The sequence below is a fragment of the Argentina silus genome (assembly GCF_951799395.1).
Source record: "Argentina silus genome assembly, chromosome: 2".
NCBI lineage: Eukaryota > Metazoa > Chordata > Actinopteri > Argentiniformes > Argentinidae > Argentina > Argentina silus.
Genome location: NC_139656.1, coordinates 33,800,937 through 33,820,936, shown reverse-complemented (window position 1 = coordinate 33,820,936; position 20,000 = coordinate 33,800,937). Strand labels below are relative to the sequence as shown.

Genomic DNA, 20,000 nt, shown 5'->3' with positions numbered 1-20,000 from the left:
ATGTTAGTCCTGTAGTCTGAATGGCTGCAAGGATGTTAGTCCTGTAGTCTGAATGGCTGCAAGGATGTTAGTCCTGTAGTCTGAATGGCTGCAAGGATGTTAGTCCTGTAGTCTGAATGGCTGCAAGGATGTTAGTCCTGTAGTCTGATTGGCTGCAAGGATGTTAGTCCTGTAGTCTGATTGGCTGTGTTGCAGTGTGATCTACAACGCCTCCTCTGTAAGAGGCCCATACTGGACATGGCAATGTGGACCAAAGACTGTTTGAATTCTCTGGACATGGGGTTGTATCAGGGGAGGCTGGTGGAGGTGGAAATCGGAGGACGGGCTCATTGTAATGCAAGGAACGGAATGAGGAATGGTATCAAACGTATGAGATGTGGTCCCGCGAATGTGCTTTCTAAAATGGAGTGTCCTGCTCGATACTTGGTTTGTATGCAAACATGATGTTACTGGCCAGGGGTGTTCTAGGGGAGGGGCCAGGGGTGTTCTAGGGGAGGGGCCAGGGGTATTCTAGGGGAGGGGCCAGGGGTGTTCTAGGGCAGGGGCCAGGGGTATTCTAGGGCAAGGGCCAGGGGTATTCTAGGGGAGGGGCCAGGGGTGTTCTAGGGCAGGGGCCAGGGGTGTTTTAGGGGAGGGGCCAGGGGTGTTCTAGGGGAGGGGCCAGGGGTGTTCTAGGGGAGTGGACTCACCGATGTTCACCTTTCTGTCTCTGGTGGCTGCCTCTTCGAATCGAGCGCTCATGCAGAAACACAGCAGCTAATGTCCGACACTTCAAGTCCATTTCAGGGGTTTATATTATTATAAGGGTGGATGTTGTTGTTTGGAACTTCAAACTGAATTCTGCCCTCGTGGCAGTTTTCCAAAAGACTTCCGCCCTGCTCCTGTAAAGACTATTCAAACAGGGCCTGTGTGTTTCCCAGGGTCAAGCGAGGGGGAGCAGGAGTGTTTGTACCAGAAGGTGGCAGCAGTGCTGTACCTGTGTCCACACACAGTCTGCGCGCACACACACACACACACACACACACACACACACACACACATAACGGACCGTGCTGCTCCGTTCCAGCATGGTTAGCACATTTGAGTTGACTGCAACGTCATTGTTTCCTTGCTCTGCTCTGCTGCTTGTGTTTACTCTAATATCATATATTCTCTGTAAACATGGTAAAATCATTTCATGCCTTGATTTAGGAAATGACCTCGGCCTTATTATGTTCCTCTTCAGAGTTGCCAAGCTTTGTCTTTATTGCTGAACCTCTGTATTTATTTATCACACATCTGGCTGGGGAAGCAAACAGGCCCGGCGGTGCTGTCTGAAGGTTAGGATGGAGACCGAGCCTTGGTCATAGGATGGAGACCTAGCCTTGGTCATAGGATGGAGACCGAGCCTTGGTCATAGGATGGAGACCTAGCCTTGGTCATAGGATCTGTCTGAAGGTTAGGATGGAGACCGAGCCTTGGTCATAGGATGGAGACCTAGCCTTGGTCATAGGATCTGTCTGAAGGTTAGGATGGAGACCTACCCTTGGTCATAGGATGGAGACCTAGCCTTGGTCATAGGATCTGTCTGAAGGTTAGGATGGAGACCTACCCTTGGTCATAGGATGGAGACCTAGCCTTGGTCATAGGATGGAGACCTAGCCTTGGTCATAGGATGGAGACCTAGCCTTGGTCATAGGATGGAGACCTAGCCTTGGTCATAGGATGGAGACCTAGCCTTGGTCATAGGATGGAGACCTAGCCTTGGTCATAGGATCTGTGTCTCAGCCAGGCCTCCTGAAAAGGAGATATCTCAATGGGACGGTCCTGGATATGTAAAGGATACATACATACATACATACATACATACATACATACATACAGAACCAGTCAAAAGTTTGGACACAACTTGCCAAGAGTGTGCAAAGCCGTCATCAAAGCAAAAGGTGGCTACTTTGAAGAATCTAAAATATAAAACATATTCTGGTTTGTTTAACACTTTTTTGTTTACTACATAATTCCATATGTGTTCCTTCATAGTTTTGATGTCTTCAATATTAATCTACAATGTAGAAAATAATAAAAATAAAGAAAAACCATTGAATGAGAAGGTGTGTCCAAACTTTTGACTGGTACTGTATATACATACATACATGTATAATGACATCTGCTATCTTATATTATTCAAGTAAATAAAGCTAACCGGTTCCTACTGCATGTTTCTGCTGCTCAGGCTCTTTAACTGTCCTTTGTTGTCAGCCGGTGATGTGTTAATGGATCAGCCTACGGTCTAGTGATGTCACAAACGCAGATGGGGTCGTCCGGGCCACTTTGTGACTCTCAGGGGACAAAAGGTCAAAGGTGATCTTAGGAGTGCTTCACCCCCCCCCCCCCCCCCCCTCCTCCTCCTCCTCCACCCTCTCCAGGGTGAAAGACCAGGGTCAGGGAGACAACCAGACAAGCCCATCACGAGTGTGGAACTGGACTACATGGCTATAGGCGGGTGAGTGGGTGGGTGAGAGAGAGAGGAGGGATGACATGCAAGATAGGTCGAGGGTCGGTATCGAAGCAGGAACCTTGTGATTACGTGGTAAGCGCATTAGTGTGCTACGCCACTGAGCGCCCCATGTCTTTCCTTCTGAATGGAATGTCAGAGTGGACATGGGAACAGAAGCCCCCTCTGTGAAGGTGTTGTGAACTCTTAGCCCCGTTGTGGTGCTGTTGTACGTTCCGTGTCTCTCCCTACCGACAGAGAGAGGTACTAGTGACGGCGCTGTTGCCCCCGGCGGCAGTGTGGCCGCTGCTGGAGACAGAGGTCCTCTGTGACGTGATTGAGTTACTCCAGCAGGACACAAAGACGGGTTATTGGAAATGTTGACGTTCGGGATTCCTCTGACTTCCTGTCTGTCTGGTCTGGGCCTATTGATGATCTGTTTTAGTCTGATCAATAACTGAACAGGAGGCAGATGAGTGTGTGCGTGTGTGTGCGTGTGCGTGTCCGTCCGTGTCCGTCCGTGTATGCATGCCTGTGTGTGTGCCTGTGTGTGTGTGTGCTTGCGTGCGTGTGCGCACGTGTGTGTGTGTGTGTGTGTGTGTGTGTGTGTGTGTGTGTGTGTGTGTGTTAGGCGGCTCTCTTGAACAGGGGCCAGCGCTACCTGTGTTTTAGATATTGACGACCCTTGGCCTGGTCTCCCAATGAGAGGGTGCTCTGAGCGGCGCCTGGGTATTGAGTGGACCCCCCCAGTACTGTCTGCCCTGACCTAGCCTGGACCTGAACACACCACCACCCCCACCCCAACCCCCAGTCACCCCAGGGTCCTGGCTGCCCAACCCCACCCCAACCCCCCCCCCCACCACTGCCCTCAGCCTCAGCTCCCCCCTCAGGTAAATAGTGCTTGCCACAGCAGAAGCTGCGCTCGCTAACCCAGTTAGCTCTGAGGTAAAGTCAATAGAGTTGTAGTGTCTGTACAGCACTTGCTCGTGCTTCCCATGTTTCATGGCTTGTCTGTCTTTTATCCCCCCCCCCCCCCCCCCCCCCCTCCCACCTCATCCAAGCTGAATAAGGGATATACATTCTCGGCCCAAGGCCCTGTTTCATACATTGCTACAGACGAACTGGAATGTGACTTTTCCAGGTCATTGTTTGTGCATCACACCCGTACCCAATACAGACAGGCTTTGTGTTGTAAACTGTAAAGCTATTGGACGGAGAGGTCTCCTTATTTAACATGAGGTAAAATAGCCTAGTCTATAAAAAGTACCTCCGGCTGGGCAGTAAATCTTTATTCATATGGGCCGGGAGGACCGGGACTGGGAGCGCCTCCCACTACTTTCCTGGAAGCATCTCCTGGTCATACGGAACACAGCTGATGGATAGCTGCTCTGCTCTGCTCTGCTCTGCTCTGCTCTGCTCTGCTCTGCTCTGGTCTGCTCTGCTCTGGTCTGCTCTGCTCTGCTCTGCTCTGGTCTGGTCTTTAGAACTGGAGTGCAGCCGTAGATATAGAACAGATAGAACTGTTCTACGTCTGCAGTAGAACAACACTGTCCAGATCCGTCTCATAGGAGCGAGTTTCCCAGACACGGATTAAGCCTACTCTTGGAATTATACAATACAGGTTACTGTGAAGCTCTAGAAGTGTGTGTGTGTGTACCCTGTGTGTACCCTGTGTGTACCCTGTGTGTATACTGTGTGTATGTGTATGTGTGTGTACCCTGTGTGTGTGTGTAATGGGACATGGTCTTTAGTCCAGGTTAGGTCTATGAAACTACTGCTTATGTAGTACAGTATGGTGCTGTGCTGGTAGGGTAGGGTGGGCTCTCATAGGGTGGGCTCTCATACCGTAGGTACACACCCCACACGCCCAACTCTGTTTACGGTTGTCCTGGGGGGGGGGGGGTCGACCACCCTCCCTCAACCCTGCCTGGTCCCTCCCGCTGGCAGCTTCTGGATTCATCAACTCACCCAGGAAGTGTTGGTTTGCGGAAGGATGGAAGGATGGAAGGAAGGAAGGAGGGAGGGAAGGAGAGATTAGCACACTGGGGATCCCAGGCTAGCCCTACTCTGCTGGTTCCTTTGATGTTTCATTGTTAAACTCGTACACACACATAGAGACAGACACACACACACACAGAGACACATACACGTACACACACACACACACACACACACAGAGACACGCACGTACACACACGCACGCACACACACAAACACACACACACACGGGCGTGCACGCATACACACACACACACACACACAAGCACGCACGCACGCACACACACACTTCCTTACCCCTCCCTTTGTTTCTGGCCATCTCCTGTGTCCAGATCCAGCCCCCTACGGAGGCTGTAGAGTCCAGATCCAGCCCCCTACGGAGGCTGTAGAGTCCAGATCCAGCCCCCTACGGAGGCTGTAGTGTTCTTCTGAGCCCTGATGTTACCAGTCTGTCACTGAGCAGATAATTATCCACAGCAATGTTAGGTTAGATCTGTCACAATGAGTTGGTCCCTGACTGATCTCTCTGATTAACACATTGTTTTTCTGCCACACACATGTGGTGTGTGTCTGTGTGTGTGTCTGTGCATGCATGCTTGTGTGTGTGTGCGTGTGCGCGCATATGTGTGTGTGTGCGTGTGCGCGCATGCTTGTGTGTGCGTGTGTGTGTGCGTCCGTGCAGTCACCCGGGCTTGCTCTCCACCTGTTAATGCTAGTTGCCCGCCGGCTCAATGGGCCCTGTGTCCTGCCACACCATATGGCTGCACAGAGGCTTTCACATGCATTCTTCAGGCTACTGCTCCTAATGTTTTAACAGCTGTGCTTGATAGAGCTCTATTTTAAGGGCTTTGTGTGAGTGGAGTGTTTGTGTGTGACTGTGTCTCTGTCTGCATTGAGAGTGTCAATTTGATTTGTAGATTAACAACAAAGGCCTTGTCCCCTTATCATGAAACCGGCCCTTTTTCCTGGTCTGCTGGTAGGCCTTAGTGCTGACATGGACCGACCACAATCTGGACTACCTTTGAGGTGTGAAACGCATCTGACAAATTTTGCATTTTTGAGTGTAGTGCCCCTTTTTTATAAATAAACAATAGGCCGGCCTAATCTGTAAATGTGCTTCTCTGATATTGAGTTTCAGTCCCCGCCTCTCTGCTTGCTGTACCTCACGCTGCCTTGTGTACAAGGGAGTGTTTGACGGTAATCTGGTAATCCACACTAATCCTGCTGCAGTGTTTGGTTTGGTTAGACACCTTTGGTTCGCCGATTCCAGTGGCCAGAGCAGTACAGTGTGCTACACACACTACACACTATGCACAGGTGCGCACACATATACACACACACCGGGGGTGGGGGGTAGGGAGGGTGGGGTGGGGAGGGGAGGAGAGAAGGAGAAGGGGGTCGTCTCTCCAGATACTTCTGTTGAAACATTGTTGTGTGTGGTGCAGCAATAAAACGCTGCGGAGCGTTCATCTCTAATTGTACTATTCTTGTACCGGTTACAGAAAGTACAACAAGCACCGTTTACACATTGTTTTGTTTTTTTCATGGGATGTGCATATTAATTCTTTACTGTAATGAAGCTGTATAACATACAACTTTCTGCCATTTATTATTAATATGTATATGGACTACTTTGAGAGAGAGAGAGAGAGAATGTGTGTAGGACACCTTTACTTGACCTCTGAACTAAGGCCTCCTGTCTGTCGTCTCTGTTCCAGGACTTACACACCATTTACTGTCACCTGTACCACATGGATGTCCTGTCCCACCTCAGGGAACACCAGCTCAGGTGAGATCATCATCTTCATCACCACTACCACCACCTGCCTCTTCATCCAGCTCTTACACCAGACTCTGACCCCCCCTAAAGCCCCATTCACACGGCGAACACCACTCTTGACAATGCCACTTGTCTGCTGGCCCCGTGAGGGTTTACACGTTTTTTAAGCTGTTAGATATCTACTGTACTGGTAGGCTTAAGAACTTAAAATTGCTGCACACCCTTTGCTTCCCGCTGTACTGCTGTTATTGGGCCGTCATCTCCTCCTCTTGGCCAGTGCTCTCACTGGAAACTGGCTAATTCCTGATTGTCAAGCTCTGATCACCCACCTCTCCATCCATCCATGACACCAGACAGACACTGACCCCCACTAAAGCCCCTATCACTGACCCCCACTAAAGCCCCTATCACTGACCCCCACTAAAGCCCCCGTTACTGACCCCCACTAAACGCAGTACACAGTAGCCTAGCTGGCACACAGTAGCCTAGCTGGCACACAGTAGCCTAGCTGGCACACAGTAGCCTAGCTGGCACACAGTAGCCTAGCTAGCACACAGTAGCCTAGCTAGCACACAGTAGCCTAGCTGGCACACAGTAGCCTAGCTAGCACACAGTAGCCTAGCTGGCACACAGTAGCCTAGCTAGCACACAGTAACATCATCAACAAAGGCTAGCCTGTACCTAGCAACTCAATACGCAACCTTGTTTCTAATTGGCTCAAGGGACGAACAGACTGTTTACAGTGTGTCACTCCCATAGAGAAGCCATCGGCTCAATCCGTAATGAATGGATACAGTGGATTATTGTGGCCGGGGGCCTTAAGACCGCCGGCCTCTGGGGTTGACTGTGTGAACAAGCGTCTTCTCTGGACACTCTGCATATACAAGCCTGTGTCTGGTTCCGTGTGTGTGATTTCTGTGTTGTTGTGCTTTTCTCAGGTCGATGTGTACCTCAGCCAGGTACGAGAGACATGAAGCGAACCACATCCTGTTCTAGTAAGTCAACACACACACACACACACACACACACACACACACATGCATACAGAGACACACGCACACAGACACAAACAGGAAAGCCTGAGAATAGCTCTAACTTCCCATGGTCTCTGCTTGGCTACGATCATTTATCTCCTCACTCATGTCTGTGGCACGTTTCCCTATCAGATCATAGCAGCTTATGCTCTGTTTTCAACCATAGTCGCCACTTTACACATCTAATCATCCGTTCCATTCTCCTCATGTCTGAAGCTCACTTCCTTATCGTGTTACAGTTCTGCAGGTGTTTTGTTGCCATGACCACATACAGATCCTCCCGATGACTTAATTGATCCTTCTACCTCCTCAGATGTCCTTATCACATGCTGTTGTTGTCAAGGTGTTGGTTCAACCTCTCACGCATCAAAGCGTTGATTGGTGTCAGCATGACAAGCAGAACATCATCTCTGTCAGTCATCAGATAGAGCTGCTTGTGTCTGGAGGGGAAGAGTTATGGCTGTCTGCTGCTGGTAGAGGAGCTGGGGCGATGAGGAGAGGCAGACAGGCAGGCAAGGAGGCAGACAGACAGACAGACAGACAGACAGACAAGGAGGCTGACAGACAGGCAGGCAGACAGACAAGGAGGCTGGCAGACAAGGAGACAGGCAAGCAGGCAGGCAGGCAGACAGACAAGGAGGCAGACAGGCAAGGAGGCAGACAGACAGGCAAGGAGGCAAACAGGCAGACAGGCAAGGAGGCAGACAGACAGGCAGACAGACAAGGAGGCAGACAAGGAGGCAGACAGACAGACAGGCAGGCAGACAGACAAGGAGGCTGACAGACAGGCAGACAAGGAGACAGACAGACAGACAGGCAGGCAAGCAGGCAGGCAGGCAGGCAGACAGACAAGGAGGCAGACAGGCAAGGAGGCAGACAGACAGGCAAACAGGCAGACAGGCAAGGAGGCAGACAGACAGGCAGACAGACAAGGAGGCAGACAGGCAGACAGACAGAGACAGACTCTGCATCTCCAGCCTCTGTTGATGTATTCCTCCTCTCATTGCAATCCCATTAAACTCCCTCAGTAGCTTAATTTCCAATAGAAACCATCTCAACACACACACACACACCTCTCCTAGGGCTATACAGACAGACACCGTAGCAGTCAGTGTGCCAGCTCCGATTAGGCCCAGTGAGAGTGCTGAGCGGGGGGCATGGAGGTATGAAACAGCACATGAAAACAATCAGGATTCCTCTAATGGCGCCTAATCACTTCCACATCCAGCACATGTGACCGTGCTAATGCATCTGCTTCCCACATCGGGGGGGGGGGCTGTTATATGTTTACCTTTTATTGCAATTAGGATGATTTACCCTACCTCCCATATACTAGCCTCCCTGACACCTCCTCCACCGTTTATTGACTCTCATAAAAGGAGATGTATCGCTTCTTGCTGTATGATTGCATGATTGCTTGCTCTTCCGATGTGGAATGCTCAGCCCAAGCGTTCTATGAATGCAGGTAACAGTAAATAATAGGTAATTGCTCTTAAAGCCAATCAAGCGTCGAGCCCAATTGATTTTTATTCATATGAAACGAATGTATTAAATGTAATACATGTGTTCATGCAAATATATGTATATCCACACACCTCTCTCTCTCTCTCTCTCTCTTTCTCACTTTCTCTCTCTCTCTCTCTCTCTCTCTCTCTCTCTCTCTCTCTCTCTCAGTGATAATGAACAGTTGAAACCCCTCTCTCTCTCTCTCTCTGTCTCTCTCAGTGATAATGAACAGTTAAAGTAACAGCTTATGTTGTCTCTGTGTCCCAGTCCTGACAGCGTGGCGGCCTGCTGGTACATCCTGCTCTCTGGCAGCGTCTTCGTCAAGGAGCACATGTACTTGGCCCGATGCTGGTAGGTACCTCAGACCACGGCCCCTTCACACCGTGTGTGTGTGTGTGTGTGTGTGTGTGTGTGTGTGTGTGTGCACGCCCGTGCTTGCGTGTGCGTGTGCGTGTGTGTGTGTGTGTGTGTGTGTGTGTGTGTGTGTCTGTGTGTGTGTGTGTGTGAGGCTTGATAAGACGGCTGATGAAGGGAGGTAATAGAGCAGAGAGTGAGAGCTGAACAGAGTAAGATCCTGCCACGGCTCACTGGGTTGTCACTGAACAGGAGAGAGAGAGAGAGAGAGGGGGGGGGGATACACACACACACACACACACACTCACTCCCCACACACCTCGAGTAGGGATCATGTCTGTATGATTGAGTGTAGCGTTGAAACGTGTGTGTGTGAGATTCCTAGAGGTCCACGTGACGCTTCCTAACTTTTAAAGCCAATAATAAGGGGTGTGTGTGTGTGCGTGCACTGATTGAGTGCAGATGTCTCCGACCGTCTCAGACACACACACACACACACACACACACACACACACACACACACACACACACACACACCAGCAGGCAGATTTTCGCTCCTTATTAATGTTTTTCATCTGTCCCGGCCTCTCTCTCACACCTCCCCTCCTCCCCTCCCCTCCTCCCTTCCCTTCCTCTCCTCCCCTCCCCTCCCCTCCTCCCTTCCTCTCCCCTCCTCTTCCCCTCCCCTCCTCCCCTCCCCTCCTCTTCCCCTCCTCTCCTCCCCTCCTCTTCCCCATCTCTCCTCCCCTCCCCTCCCCTCCCCTCCTCTTCCTCTCCCCTCCTCTTCCTCTTCCCCTCCTCCCCTCCTTCCCTCCCCTCCTCTTTCTCTCCCCTCCTCCCCTCCCCTCCTATTCCCCTCCCCCCTCCTCCCCCCCTCCCCTCCCCTCCTCAGCCCCTCATGCACATAAAACACAAATCTGAACCAATTAGTTGTGTTAGCTCGGGACTCCAAATGTTTTTAAAGGCAATTTGCACACTGAGCCATTTCTCCAACCCCATTTATATCAAAGCCAGATAAGTGCTATTTTTCCAGACTCCTACGCAGATATCTCTGGTTGTCCTAGTCTGCATATTAACTCGGATTTGAAACTCTCTGGGATGAAACAAACGGAAAATGGGACGCTGAGCTTTCGGAAGCCAGTTGGTTGATGAACCTGCGTGTCGGCAGCGTCGTCCACATCAGGTGACCACCATGTGCTGCAGAGCAGAAAGAAGTTGGGCAAGTACCAGTGTCCCAAGGGGGTGGGGGTGGTGGTGGTGGTGGTGTGTGTCTGTCAGAGCATGTAGTCAGTGTGTGGGTTAGTTGATGACAGACAGAGCAGGGTGGTGGGGGTGGGGGTGGGGGTGGGGTGCTGCCCTGTAGGGGTCTGCAGGGCTGTTTGGAAGTTAGGGTGTGTGTGTGTGTGTGTGAGGGAGGGGGGGGGGGTGTGGAATGCGGAACTCCTGGCAGAACTGTGACTGGCCATGTGTTCCTGAGCAGCCTGGAGCCCAGAAGCACATCCAGGCAGGAAATGAGCACACACCACACACACACACACACACTAACACACACACACCCACACTAACACACACACAAACACACACACCGCCTTGGAGCCAGCCACCGGACACACAGAGACCAGAGCAGACAGAGAACACACACTCCCCTAGAAAAGAACAAACTCAGACTCTCTTCATCCTCCCTGTGGATCTGTACGGACACGTTCTGGGCTCGCATTAGAGGTCTAGAAGATCAGAAGTTTGGATTCGATTTCTGGAACATCAGACGTTTGGATTGAGATCTGTACTCTTCCCCTGTCATTGTTTGTGGGATATTCTGGATATCGTTTCCGCTGTAAGGAACCAGCGAAGCGGATCCGTTGCTGTTTTCTGGGTTAGTGTTTAGGCTGTGTGTTCCATGGCTGTGGACCCAAGGCTATGCTTTTTACCATTGTTCTGTTTTGAATTTGACAGGCTTGGAGCACAGGGAAGGATGGTGCTGGAGAAACTCATTGAGGAGTTGTTTTGTTTGAAAGTTCCCTCTCTCTCTCTCTCTCTCTCTCTCTCTCTGACTCTCTCTCTCTCTCTCTCTCCGCTGGCTAACTCAAGCCGGCATGCGCGGTTGATTTCCTGGGAAAAACGCGAGTAACGGACTGGATGTTTTGGGAATTCCCCCGCGGCGTTCAGGCAGGATGCCCACAGGGCTCCTCTGAAATCACAGTTCTCCCTCACTGTGGTGCTGGTCTACACCTACGCTGGTCATGTGAAAGAGAAACTCACCACGGAGAGGCAGAATGAAAGAAAGAGAGAGAGAGATTGAAACATTAAGAGTTGCTTTTTTTTTCCCAGAATAAGACAGAAGTTTCCCTTGGTGTGAACTTGTTCTGTGGCCGTTCAGATGGGAAGTTGTTGTTTTTAACAGTCATTTACAGTTTCACTTCATTAAAAGATGTGGAGTATGTATGCTTGACCCAGTGTGGGTGAGTGACCGTAGCCCTGTCCAACAGGGAGGGAAGGCTTTCTGATCCACGTCCCCAACAACAGGTTGATTTCTCCCAGCTAGCGCCGTTCTGTATCGGATGAAACTGAAGCTCTTCTCTTGTCGGCCCGGCCCGGTCATACTGAAGGTGAGAATGATGAAACTGTGAGAAAGACAAGGTACTGTAGCATTACGTTAAAAAAAGTTTAATGCTTTTTAGTTATTTCCACGTTTAGAAAAAAGGCACTGGGATTCCAGCTCCATCGTGGTGAAGGTTGTAGTGATGTGAATGACGGTTTTGTCTTCTGGTGTCTAGTGTTACGACACGTCAGAGCAAGTGCTGTCAATCTCAAAGTGCTACACATCGAACTGTGAAGGGGAATATTCTGTTGTCGGACGCAATTCCCTTAGATATCGCCTACTGAGTTGTTAGGGTTTGTTTTCCCTATTGTGTTGCATTGTGGCATGAGTAACTGTTATGTAGTAGTAATAACAAAGCCATAGTAGTAGGAGGGGGCACAGTGTGGTAGTCATAGATGATGAATAGGCCTCCCTGAAACTATCTGTTTGCCTCTCTCCACTTTGTGAGTTCAGTATTTTGATATAGTTTATTTCAATTGACTTATAGTCTCTCCAGTCTCGCCTGTGTGTGACTCATTGGGTCATTGTTGCCCAACAACAGAGCAGGAAAGAGTTTGAAGAAAGAGAGAGAGAAACCACAAGTCAAACCACAGTCTACGCACTTGGGTTGTTGTTACTATGGAGACACTGGGGCTAAGCTTCCTTCAGCTTCTGTTTTCCTCCAGTTTCTGCAGCCTTCCGGAACTGTGGCCATACTGACCAGGGTGGGGGAAACCTAGGGTGACATGACTACCTCTAGACTAGAGACTATATTTGGTTAAGAGGTGTGTGTGTGTGTGTGTTCGTGTGTCTGTGTTCATGTGTGTGTGGTCTTCTCTCTCACGCATGCCTTAACACCTACTCCTCCTACTCCTCCTACTCCATCAGCTGTCAGGGTTGTGGGTCTGGGTTGAACCTGTTCTCTTGACTGTCATTTGCTAAATATGTGTTGATGTTTCACTGCAGTTGCTACAGACGTTTACCTCAGGACTCTGTTACATTGTTATCCACGTTTACCTCAGGACTCTTACATTGTTATCCATGTTTACCTCAGGACTCTGTTACATTGTTATCCATGTTTACCTCAGGACTCTGTTACATTGTTATCCACGTTTACCTCAGGACTCTTACATTGTTATCCATGTTTACCTCAGGACTCTGTTACATTGTTATCCATGTTTACCTCAGGACTCTGTTACATTGTTATCCATGTTTACCTCAGGACTCTGTTACATTGTTATCCATGTTTACCTCAGGACTCTGTTACATTGTTATCCATGTTTACCTCAGGACTCTGTTACATTGTTAACCACGTTTACCTCAGGACTCTGTTACATTGTTAACCACGTTTACCTCAGGACTCTTACATTGTTATCCATGTTTACCTCAGGACTCTGTTACATTGTTATCCACGTTTACCTCAGGACTCTGTTACATTGTTAACCACGTTTTAGGTGGTTTAGATCCTGTTTAGATGCGAGAGTAGATGGTAGAGTTTGTTATGGAGGGAGTAGACAGTAGAGTTTGTTATGGAGGGAGTAGACAGTAGAGTTTGTTATGGAGGGAGTAGACAGTAGAGTTTGTTATGGAGGGAGTAGACAGTAGAGTTTGTTCTGGAGGGGAGTAGAGAGTAGAGTTTGTTATGGAGGGAGTAGAGTTTGTTATGGAGGGAGTAGACAGTAGAGTTTGTTATGGAGGGGAGTAGAGTTTGTTATGGAGGGAGTAGACAGTAGAGTTTGTTATGGAGGGAGTAGACAGTAGAGTTTGTTATGGAGGGAGTAGACAGTAGAGTTTGTTCTGGAGGGGAGTAGAGTTTGTTATGGAGGGAGTAGACAGTAGAGTTTGTTATGGAGGGGAGTAGAGTTTGTTATGGAGGGAGTAGACAGTAGAGTTTGTTATGGAGGGGAGTAGAGTTTGTTATGGAGGGGGTAGACAGTAGAGTTTGTTCTGGAGGGGAGTAGACAGTAGAGTTTGTTCTGGAGGGGAGTAGAGTTTGTTATGGAGGGAGTAGACAGTAGAGTTTGTTATGGAGGGAGTAGACAGGAGAGTTTGTTATGGAGGGAGTAGACAGTAGAGTTTGTTATGGAGGGAGTAGACAGTAGAGTTTGTTATGGAGGGAGTAGACAGTAGAGTTTGTTATGGAGGGAGTAGAGAGTAGAGTTTGTTCTGGAGGGGAGTAGACAGTAGAGTTTGTTATGGAGGGAGTAGACAGTAGAGTTTGTTATGGAGGGAGTAGAGAGTAGAGTTTGTTCTGGAGGGGAGTAGACAGTAGAGTTTGTTATGGAGGGGAGTAGAGAGTAGAGTTTGTTATGGAGGGAGTAGACAGTAGAGTTTGTTATGGAGGGAGTAGACAGTAGAGTTTGTTCTGGAGGGGAGTAGAGAGTAGAGTTTGTTATGGAGGGAGTAGAGTTTGTTATGGAGGGAGTAGACAGTAGAGTTTGTTATGGAGGGGAGTAGAGTTTGTTATGGAGGGAGTAGACAGTAGAGTTTGTTATGGAGGGGAGTAGAGTTTGTTATGGAGGGAGTAGACAGTAGAGTTTGTTCTGGAGGGGAGTAGACAGTAGAGTTTGTTCTGGAGGGGAGTAGAGTTTGTTCTGGAGGGAGTAGACAGTAGAGTTTGTTATGGAGGGAGTAGACAGTAGAGTTTGTTATGGAGGGAGTAGAGAGTAGAGTTTGTTATGGAGGGAGTAGACAGTAGAGTTTGTTCTGGAGGGAGTAGACAGTAGAGTTTGTTATGGAGGGAGTAGACAGTAGAGTTTGTTATGGAGGGAGTAGAGTTTGTTCTGGAGGGAGTAGACAGTAGAGTTTGTTCTGGAGGGAGTAGACAGTAGAGTTTGTTCTGGAGGGAGTAGAGAAAGAGGAACTCTCTGAAGCTTCACTCTTAGACTCTTAGGCTTCACGTCTGTGGACGTCTGTAGGAGAGGATGTCAGATGAAGAGAGACTGCACAGGGGTTAGGAGAGACAGCAGCACTACACAGGGGTCAGGGGTTAGAGAGACAGCAGTATCGTCACACACACACACACACACACACACACACACACACACACACACACACACACACACACACACACACACACACACAGCAGTACTACACAGGGGTTAGAGACAGCAGCACTACACAGGGGTTAGAGACAGCAGCACTACACAGGGGTTAGAGAGACAGCAGTACTACACAGGGGTTAGAGAGACAGCAGCACTACACAGGGGTTAGAGAGACAGCAGCACTACACAGGTTAGAGAGACAGCAGCACTACACAGGTTAGAGAGACAGCAGCACTACACAGCAGCACTACACAGGGGTTAGAGAGACAGCAGCACTACACAGAGAGAGAGACAGCAGTACTACACAGGTTAGAGAGACAGCAGCACTACACAGGTTAGAGAGACAGCAGCACTACACAGAGAGAGAGACAGCAGCACTACACAGAGAGAGAGACAGCAGCACTACACAGGTTAGAGAGACAGCAGCACTACACAGGTTAGAGAGACAGCAGTACTACACAGGGGTTAGAGAGACAGCAGTACTACACAGGTTAGAGAGACAGCAGTACTACACAGGTTAGAGAGACAGCAGCACTACACAGGTTAGAGAGACAGCAGCACTACACAGAGAGAGAGACAGCAGTACTACACAGGTTAGAGAGACAGCAGTACTACACAGGTTAGAGAGACAGCAGCACTACACAGGTTAGAGAGACAGCAGCACTACACAGGTTAGAGAGACAGCAGCACTACACAGGTTAGAGAGACAGCAGTACTACACAGGTTAGAGAGACAGCAGCACTACACAGGTTAGAGAGACAGCAGCACTACACAGAGAGAGAGACAGCAGTACTACACAGGTTAGAGAGACAGCAGTACTACACAGGTTAGAGAGACAGCAGTACTACACAGGTTAGAGAGACAGCAGCACTACACAGGTTAGAGAGACAGCAGCACTACACAGAGAGAGAGACAGCAGCACTACACAGGTTAGAGAGACAGCAGCACTACACAGGTTAGAGAGACAGCAGTACTACACAGGGGTTAGAGAGACAGCAGCACTACACAGGTTAGAGAGACAGCAGCACTACACAGGTTAGAGAGACAGCAGTACTACACAGGTTAGAGAGACAGCAGCACTACACAGGTTAGAGAGACAGCAGCACTACACAGGTTAGAGAGACAGCAGCACTACACAGGGGTTAGAGAGACAGCAGTACTACACAGGGGTTAGAGAGACAGCAGTACTACACAGGGGTTAGAGAGACAGCAGTACTACACAGGGGTTAGAGAGACAGCAGCACTACACAGGTTAGAGAGACAGCAGCACTACACAGGGGTTAGACAGCAGTACTACACAGGGGTTAGAGAGACAGCAGTAGCCTCTCTGTTACCATCCCTCCTCCTCCTCCTACATGTGTGCAGTGCTGTAACGTACCACAGCAGATTAAATCCTATGTGGGTCAAAGCTGGCTACTCTGCTGTATGGACGCACGCACGCACGCACAGAGAGAGAGAGACACACACACTCACACACACCGAGAGAGAGAGACAGAGAGAGAGAGAGAGAGGCAGAACAGCCTGACCCGCTTGGCAGCATCTCCCCGAGCTGACAGACAGCAGGTCCAGAGCCCGGGCAGCCGGGCCTCAGCACCACTGGAGGGTGGAGAGAGTTGTCAGAGTTAGCCTGACCTCCAGCTCCCCCAGCAGAACACAACACACTGAAGCACACAGTCCTACCAGCTCTCTGTCTCTGGAGGAAGGGAGGGGGAGGGAAGGAAGGAGAGAGAGAGACAGGGAAGGGGAGAGAGGGAGGGAAGGGGAGAGAGAGGGAGAGACAGGGAAGGGGAGAGAGAGGGAGAGACGGGGAAGGAGGGAGGGGGAGGGAAGGAAGGAGAGAGAGAGACAGGGAAGGGGAGAGACAGGGAAGGAGAGAGAGGGATGGAAGGGGAGAGAGAGGGAGGGGGAGGGAAGGAGAGAGGGAGAGAGACAGAGGGACAGAGAGGAAGGAAGAGAGAGAGAGAAAAAGAGAGAGAGAGTGGGTGGGTGGGTGGGTGGGTGAGAGAGACAGAGAGAGAGAGAGAGAGTGGGTGAGACAGAGAGAGAGAGACAGAGAGACCTGCCAGATAGAGAAACCCCTGGGCTGTTCCGTGGGCAGTGGTGCATCAGTATTCTGGAGGAGGACATTGATATTCAGTTATATGCTCAGAAGGAGCACCTTTTGTGACTGGATTAGAAAGTCCCTTTAGGTAGTACCCCTGCTGGCTGGCTGGCACCCACATGGAGCTGGCATTGTGGGTGCCATGGTGGAATCTGTGGTCCCTGATGCCATCGCACTGCCAGTACCACACCAGCTTCTTACAGAGAACTCTGTGGATTTTCCCAGTCAGAATTAATTAGAAAAATCCCTGATGTCTCAATGTTTACGTCGCGGTTTCCTTTGTTGGGTGGAGTACTGTCGTAGGTGGAGTACTGTCGTAGGCAGAGACGCTTTTCATTAGAACTGTGACTCATCACGTCATTCCTTCTTCTATTGTCATTTCACTATCCCAGTATTGTCATCCCAGTATTGACGTCCCGGTATTGGCGTCCCAGTACTGTCAGTGCCATTGGGTCCTACCTCAGGGACTTAACAGTGCATTAGCATACAACTGAATATCAAAGTCCTCCTCAAGAAAACTGAGGCACCACTGCCCACAGCACAGCCCAGGGGTTGGGTAGTCTTTCTCTCTCTCTCTCTCTCTCTCTCCCTCCCTCCCTCTCCCTAATGAAAGGTCTTTCATCATCCTGGTCTAACACGTTATAGAGACATGTTTTCATTGGAGCTCTGAATCAAGGCAGGAGACAGAGCAGGAACATGTGCATGATTAAAGGAGGAGGAGGCGGAGGGAAAGAGAATAGAAGATTACCATTTGGGTCTCCCAGGATAACATACTCTTACAATTACAACCACTGTTCTCTCTCTCACTCTCTCTCACTCTCTCTCACTCTCTCTCACTCTCTCTCAGACATGCACACACACACGCACACGCATACGTGCGCACGCACACACACACGCACACGCATACGTGCGCACACACACACACACACACACACACACACACGCACACGCATACGTGCGCACACACACACACACACACACACACACACACACACACAGAGCCATGAACAGTCCTCAGTTCTACACGTTAACTGGAGCACGGTTGGCCTGGTGTGTTTCCAGCACAGTCTTGCCTGCTCTGATTGCAGATGGGATCAGCCCATTGAGATGTGACACACGGTGAACAAATGAACAAATGAAAGAAAGAAGGAAAGAAAATGTCAATGATGATCTGCAAAGGATAGGCTATTCCGCGTGATATGAGAAGTGAGAGATCCCCCCCCCCCCCCCCACACACACACACACACTTTCCTTTAAATAAATGTTCTTTTGTCCTCATGGCAGACAGAAGGACCTGTACTCTGAGTGGAGTGTTCAGGGACACGGTCACTGTTAGACTAACACCAGGTGATTGTTGTAGGTGATGGAGCTGAAGGTGTGAAAACCCCTCAGCTGTGGTGTTCTGCTTTCTTCTGTAGTGTTCTGCTTGGTTCTATGTCCTTCTGTGTTGTTCTGTGTTGTTCTGTGGTGTTCTGTGGTGTTCTGTGTGGTTCTGTAGTGTTCTGTGTTGTTATGTGTGCTCTGTTGTTATGTGTTCTATGTCCTTCTGTGTTGTTCTGTGTTGTTCTGTGGTGTTCTGTGGTGTTCTGTGTGGTTCTGTAGTGTTCTGTGTTGTTATGTGTGCTCTGTTGTTATGTGTTCTGTGTTGTCTGTGGTGTTCTGTGTTGTTCTATGTCCTTCTGTGTTGTGCTGTTTTGTGCAGGCTAACCAACCAGGCGGTGTGTACCGGCTGTGAGCCCTGACCAGATCAATAAGGCTGCATTGATGTATGATGACAGAAGAACATGACCTTACTGGCCACAGAGGAGGAGGACAGCCTCCATTCACTCCTCAAAGGGCACCTGACTGGCTTAACCTTCCAGAGCCTCTGTTTGTTAACACGCAGCCACTTTAGCCTGCTAGCAATAGATGGCCAAAGTCGCCGATACTCGATGGATAAGCAGGAACGTACAAGGACAAGGCCCCTGCCTTGAACAGGTCACTGCTAGCAGACCCATAAGCTTCCAGAATTCAGACGTTTTGAATGCAGACGTCTTGATGTCACGTTGACGTGGTAACCTCGACATCTTGGATGAAGGAAAAAAAAAAAAGAATTTTTCCTTCTTCTGGCATTGTGACTGCCGATGGCCCCTGGTCTGAGCATGATTACTTTATCTTATGATGACTGATGGATAGATGATTCACTTACTTAAACAAATGTATTTGTTGTAAGTCGCTTTGGATAAAGGCGTCTGCTAAATGCCATAAATGTAAATGGTTGGAGTCGGTACATGTCTGAATATGGTATAATGTGTATTGTGATGTATAATGAAGCGTGGCCCACACACTCAACGGCTCAGCCGCCTGTCTCCTGTTTACAGACTGAACGGACACGTTTGGATCGTGTGCGGATCTTCATCAGGCCAATTTCACCCTGAAGTGTGAATCTCTGTGAATGTATGAGGATATCTCCTTGCTGTTGTCTCTCTGGTGTAACCCCCCCCCCTCTCTCTCTCTCCTGTGTTCTCCTCTCCTCAGCTTTGGGAAGCAGCTGGGGGGCAGACGTGGCTGTGAATGCATCACTCTAGAGCCCTCAGAAATGATTGTGGTGAGTAGAGACGCCTCTCTCTCTCTCTCTCCCTTTCTCTCTCTCTCTCTCTCTCTCCCTTTCTCTCTCTCTCTCTCTCTCTCTCTCCCTTTCTCTCTCTCTCTCTCTCTCTCTCTCTCCCGTTCTCTCTCTCTCTCTGACTCTCTCTTCTCTCTCTCTCTCTCTCCCTTTCTCTCTCTCTCTCTCTCTCTCTCCCTTTCTCTCTCTCTCTCTGACTCTCTCTCTTTCTCTGACTTTCTTTCTCTCTCTCTTTCTCTCTCTCTCTCTGACTCTTATCCCTCTCTGTTGGACTCTGTCTCCCATCTCTCCCTCCTTTTCTCTCCTTCTCTCCTCTCCCTATGTCTTTCTCTCTGCTACCCATCTCTCTCTCTGTTTAGCCGGATTATACAAGTCTATGTGACACCCATAACAGCAGTATATCACCATCAGTAAACACGTTGATGGGCATGACGTCTGTCTGTCTGTCTGTCTCTCTTTCTATGACTGTTTGTGTGTCTGTCTGTCTGTCTGTATGTGTCTGTTTCTGTGTGTGTGTGTGTGTGTGT

At 49.5% G+C, this 20,000-nt stretch overlaps 1 protein-coding gene across 1 annotated transcript in view; it reads left to right on the top strand.

Annotated features, from left to right (window-relative positions):
• The window catches only part of LOC310801343 (rap guanine nucleotide exchange factor 6-like), a gene marked incomplete at its 3' end in the record, with an annotated part of 35,147 nt that overhangs the window by 14,030 nt on the left and 1,117 nt on the right, over positions 1 to 20,000 (top strand). Inside the window, exons 2-5 of the mRNA XM_083665337.1 lie at positions 6,190 to 6,260; positions 7,190 to 7,246; positions 9,059 to 9,142; positions 19,386 to 19,455. Coding sequence (XP_083521463.1) covers positions 6,190 to 6,260; positions 7,190 to 7,246; positions 9,059 to 9,142; positions 19,386 to 19,455 — 282 coding nt within the window. The remainder of the gene's footprint in view (positions 1 to 6,189; positions 6,261 to 7,189; positions 7,247 to 9,058; positions 9,143 to 19,385; positions 19,456 to 20,000) is intronic.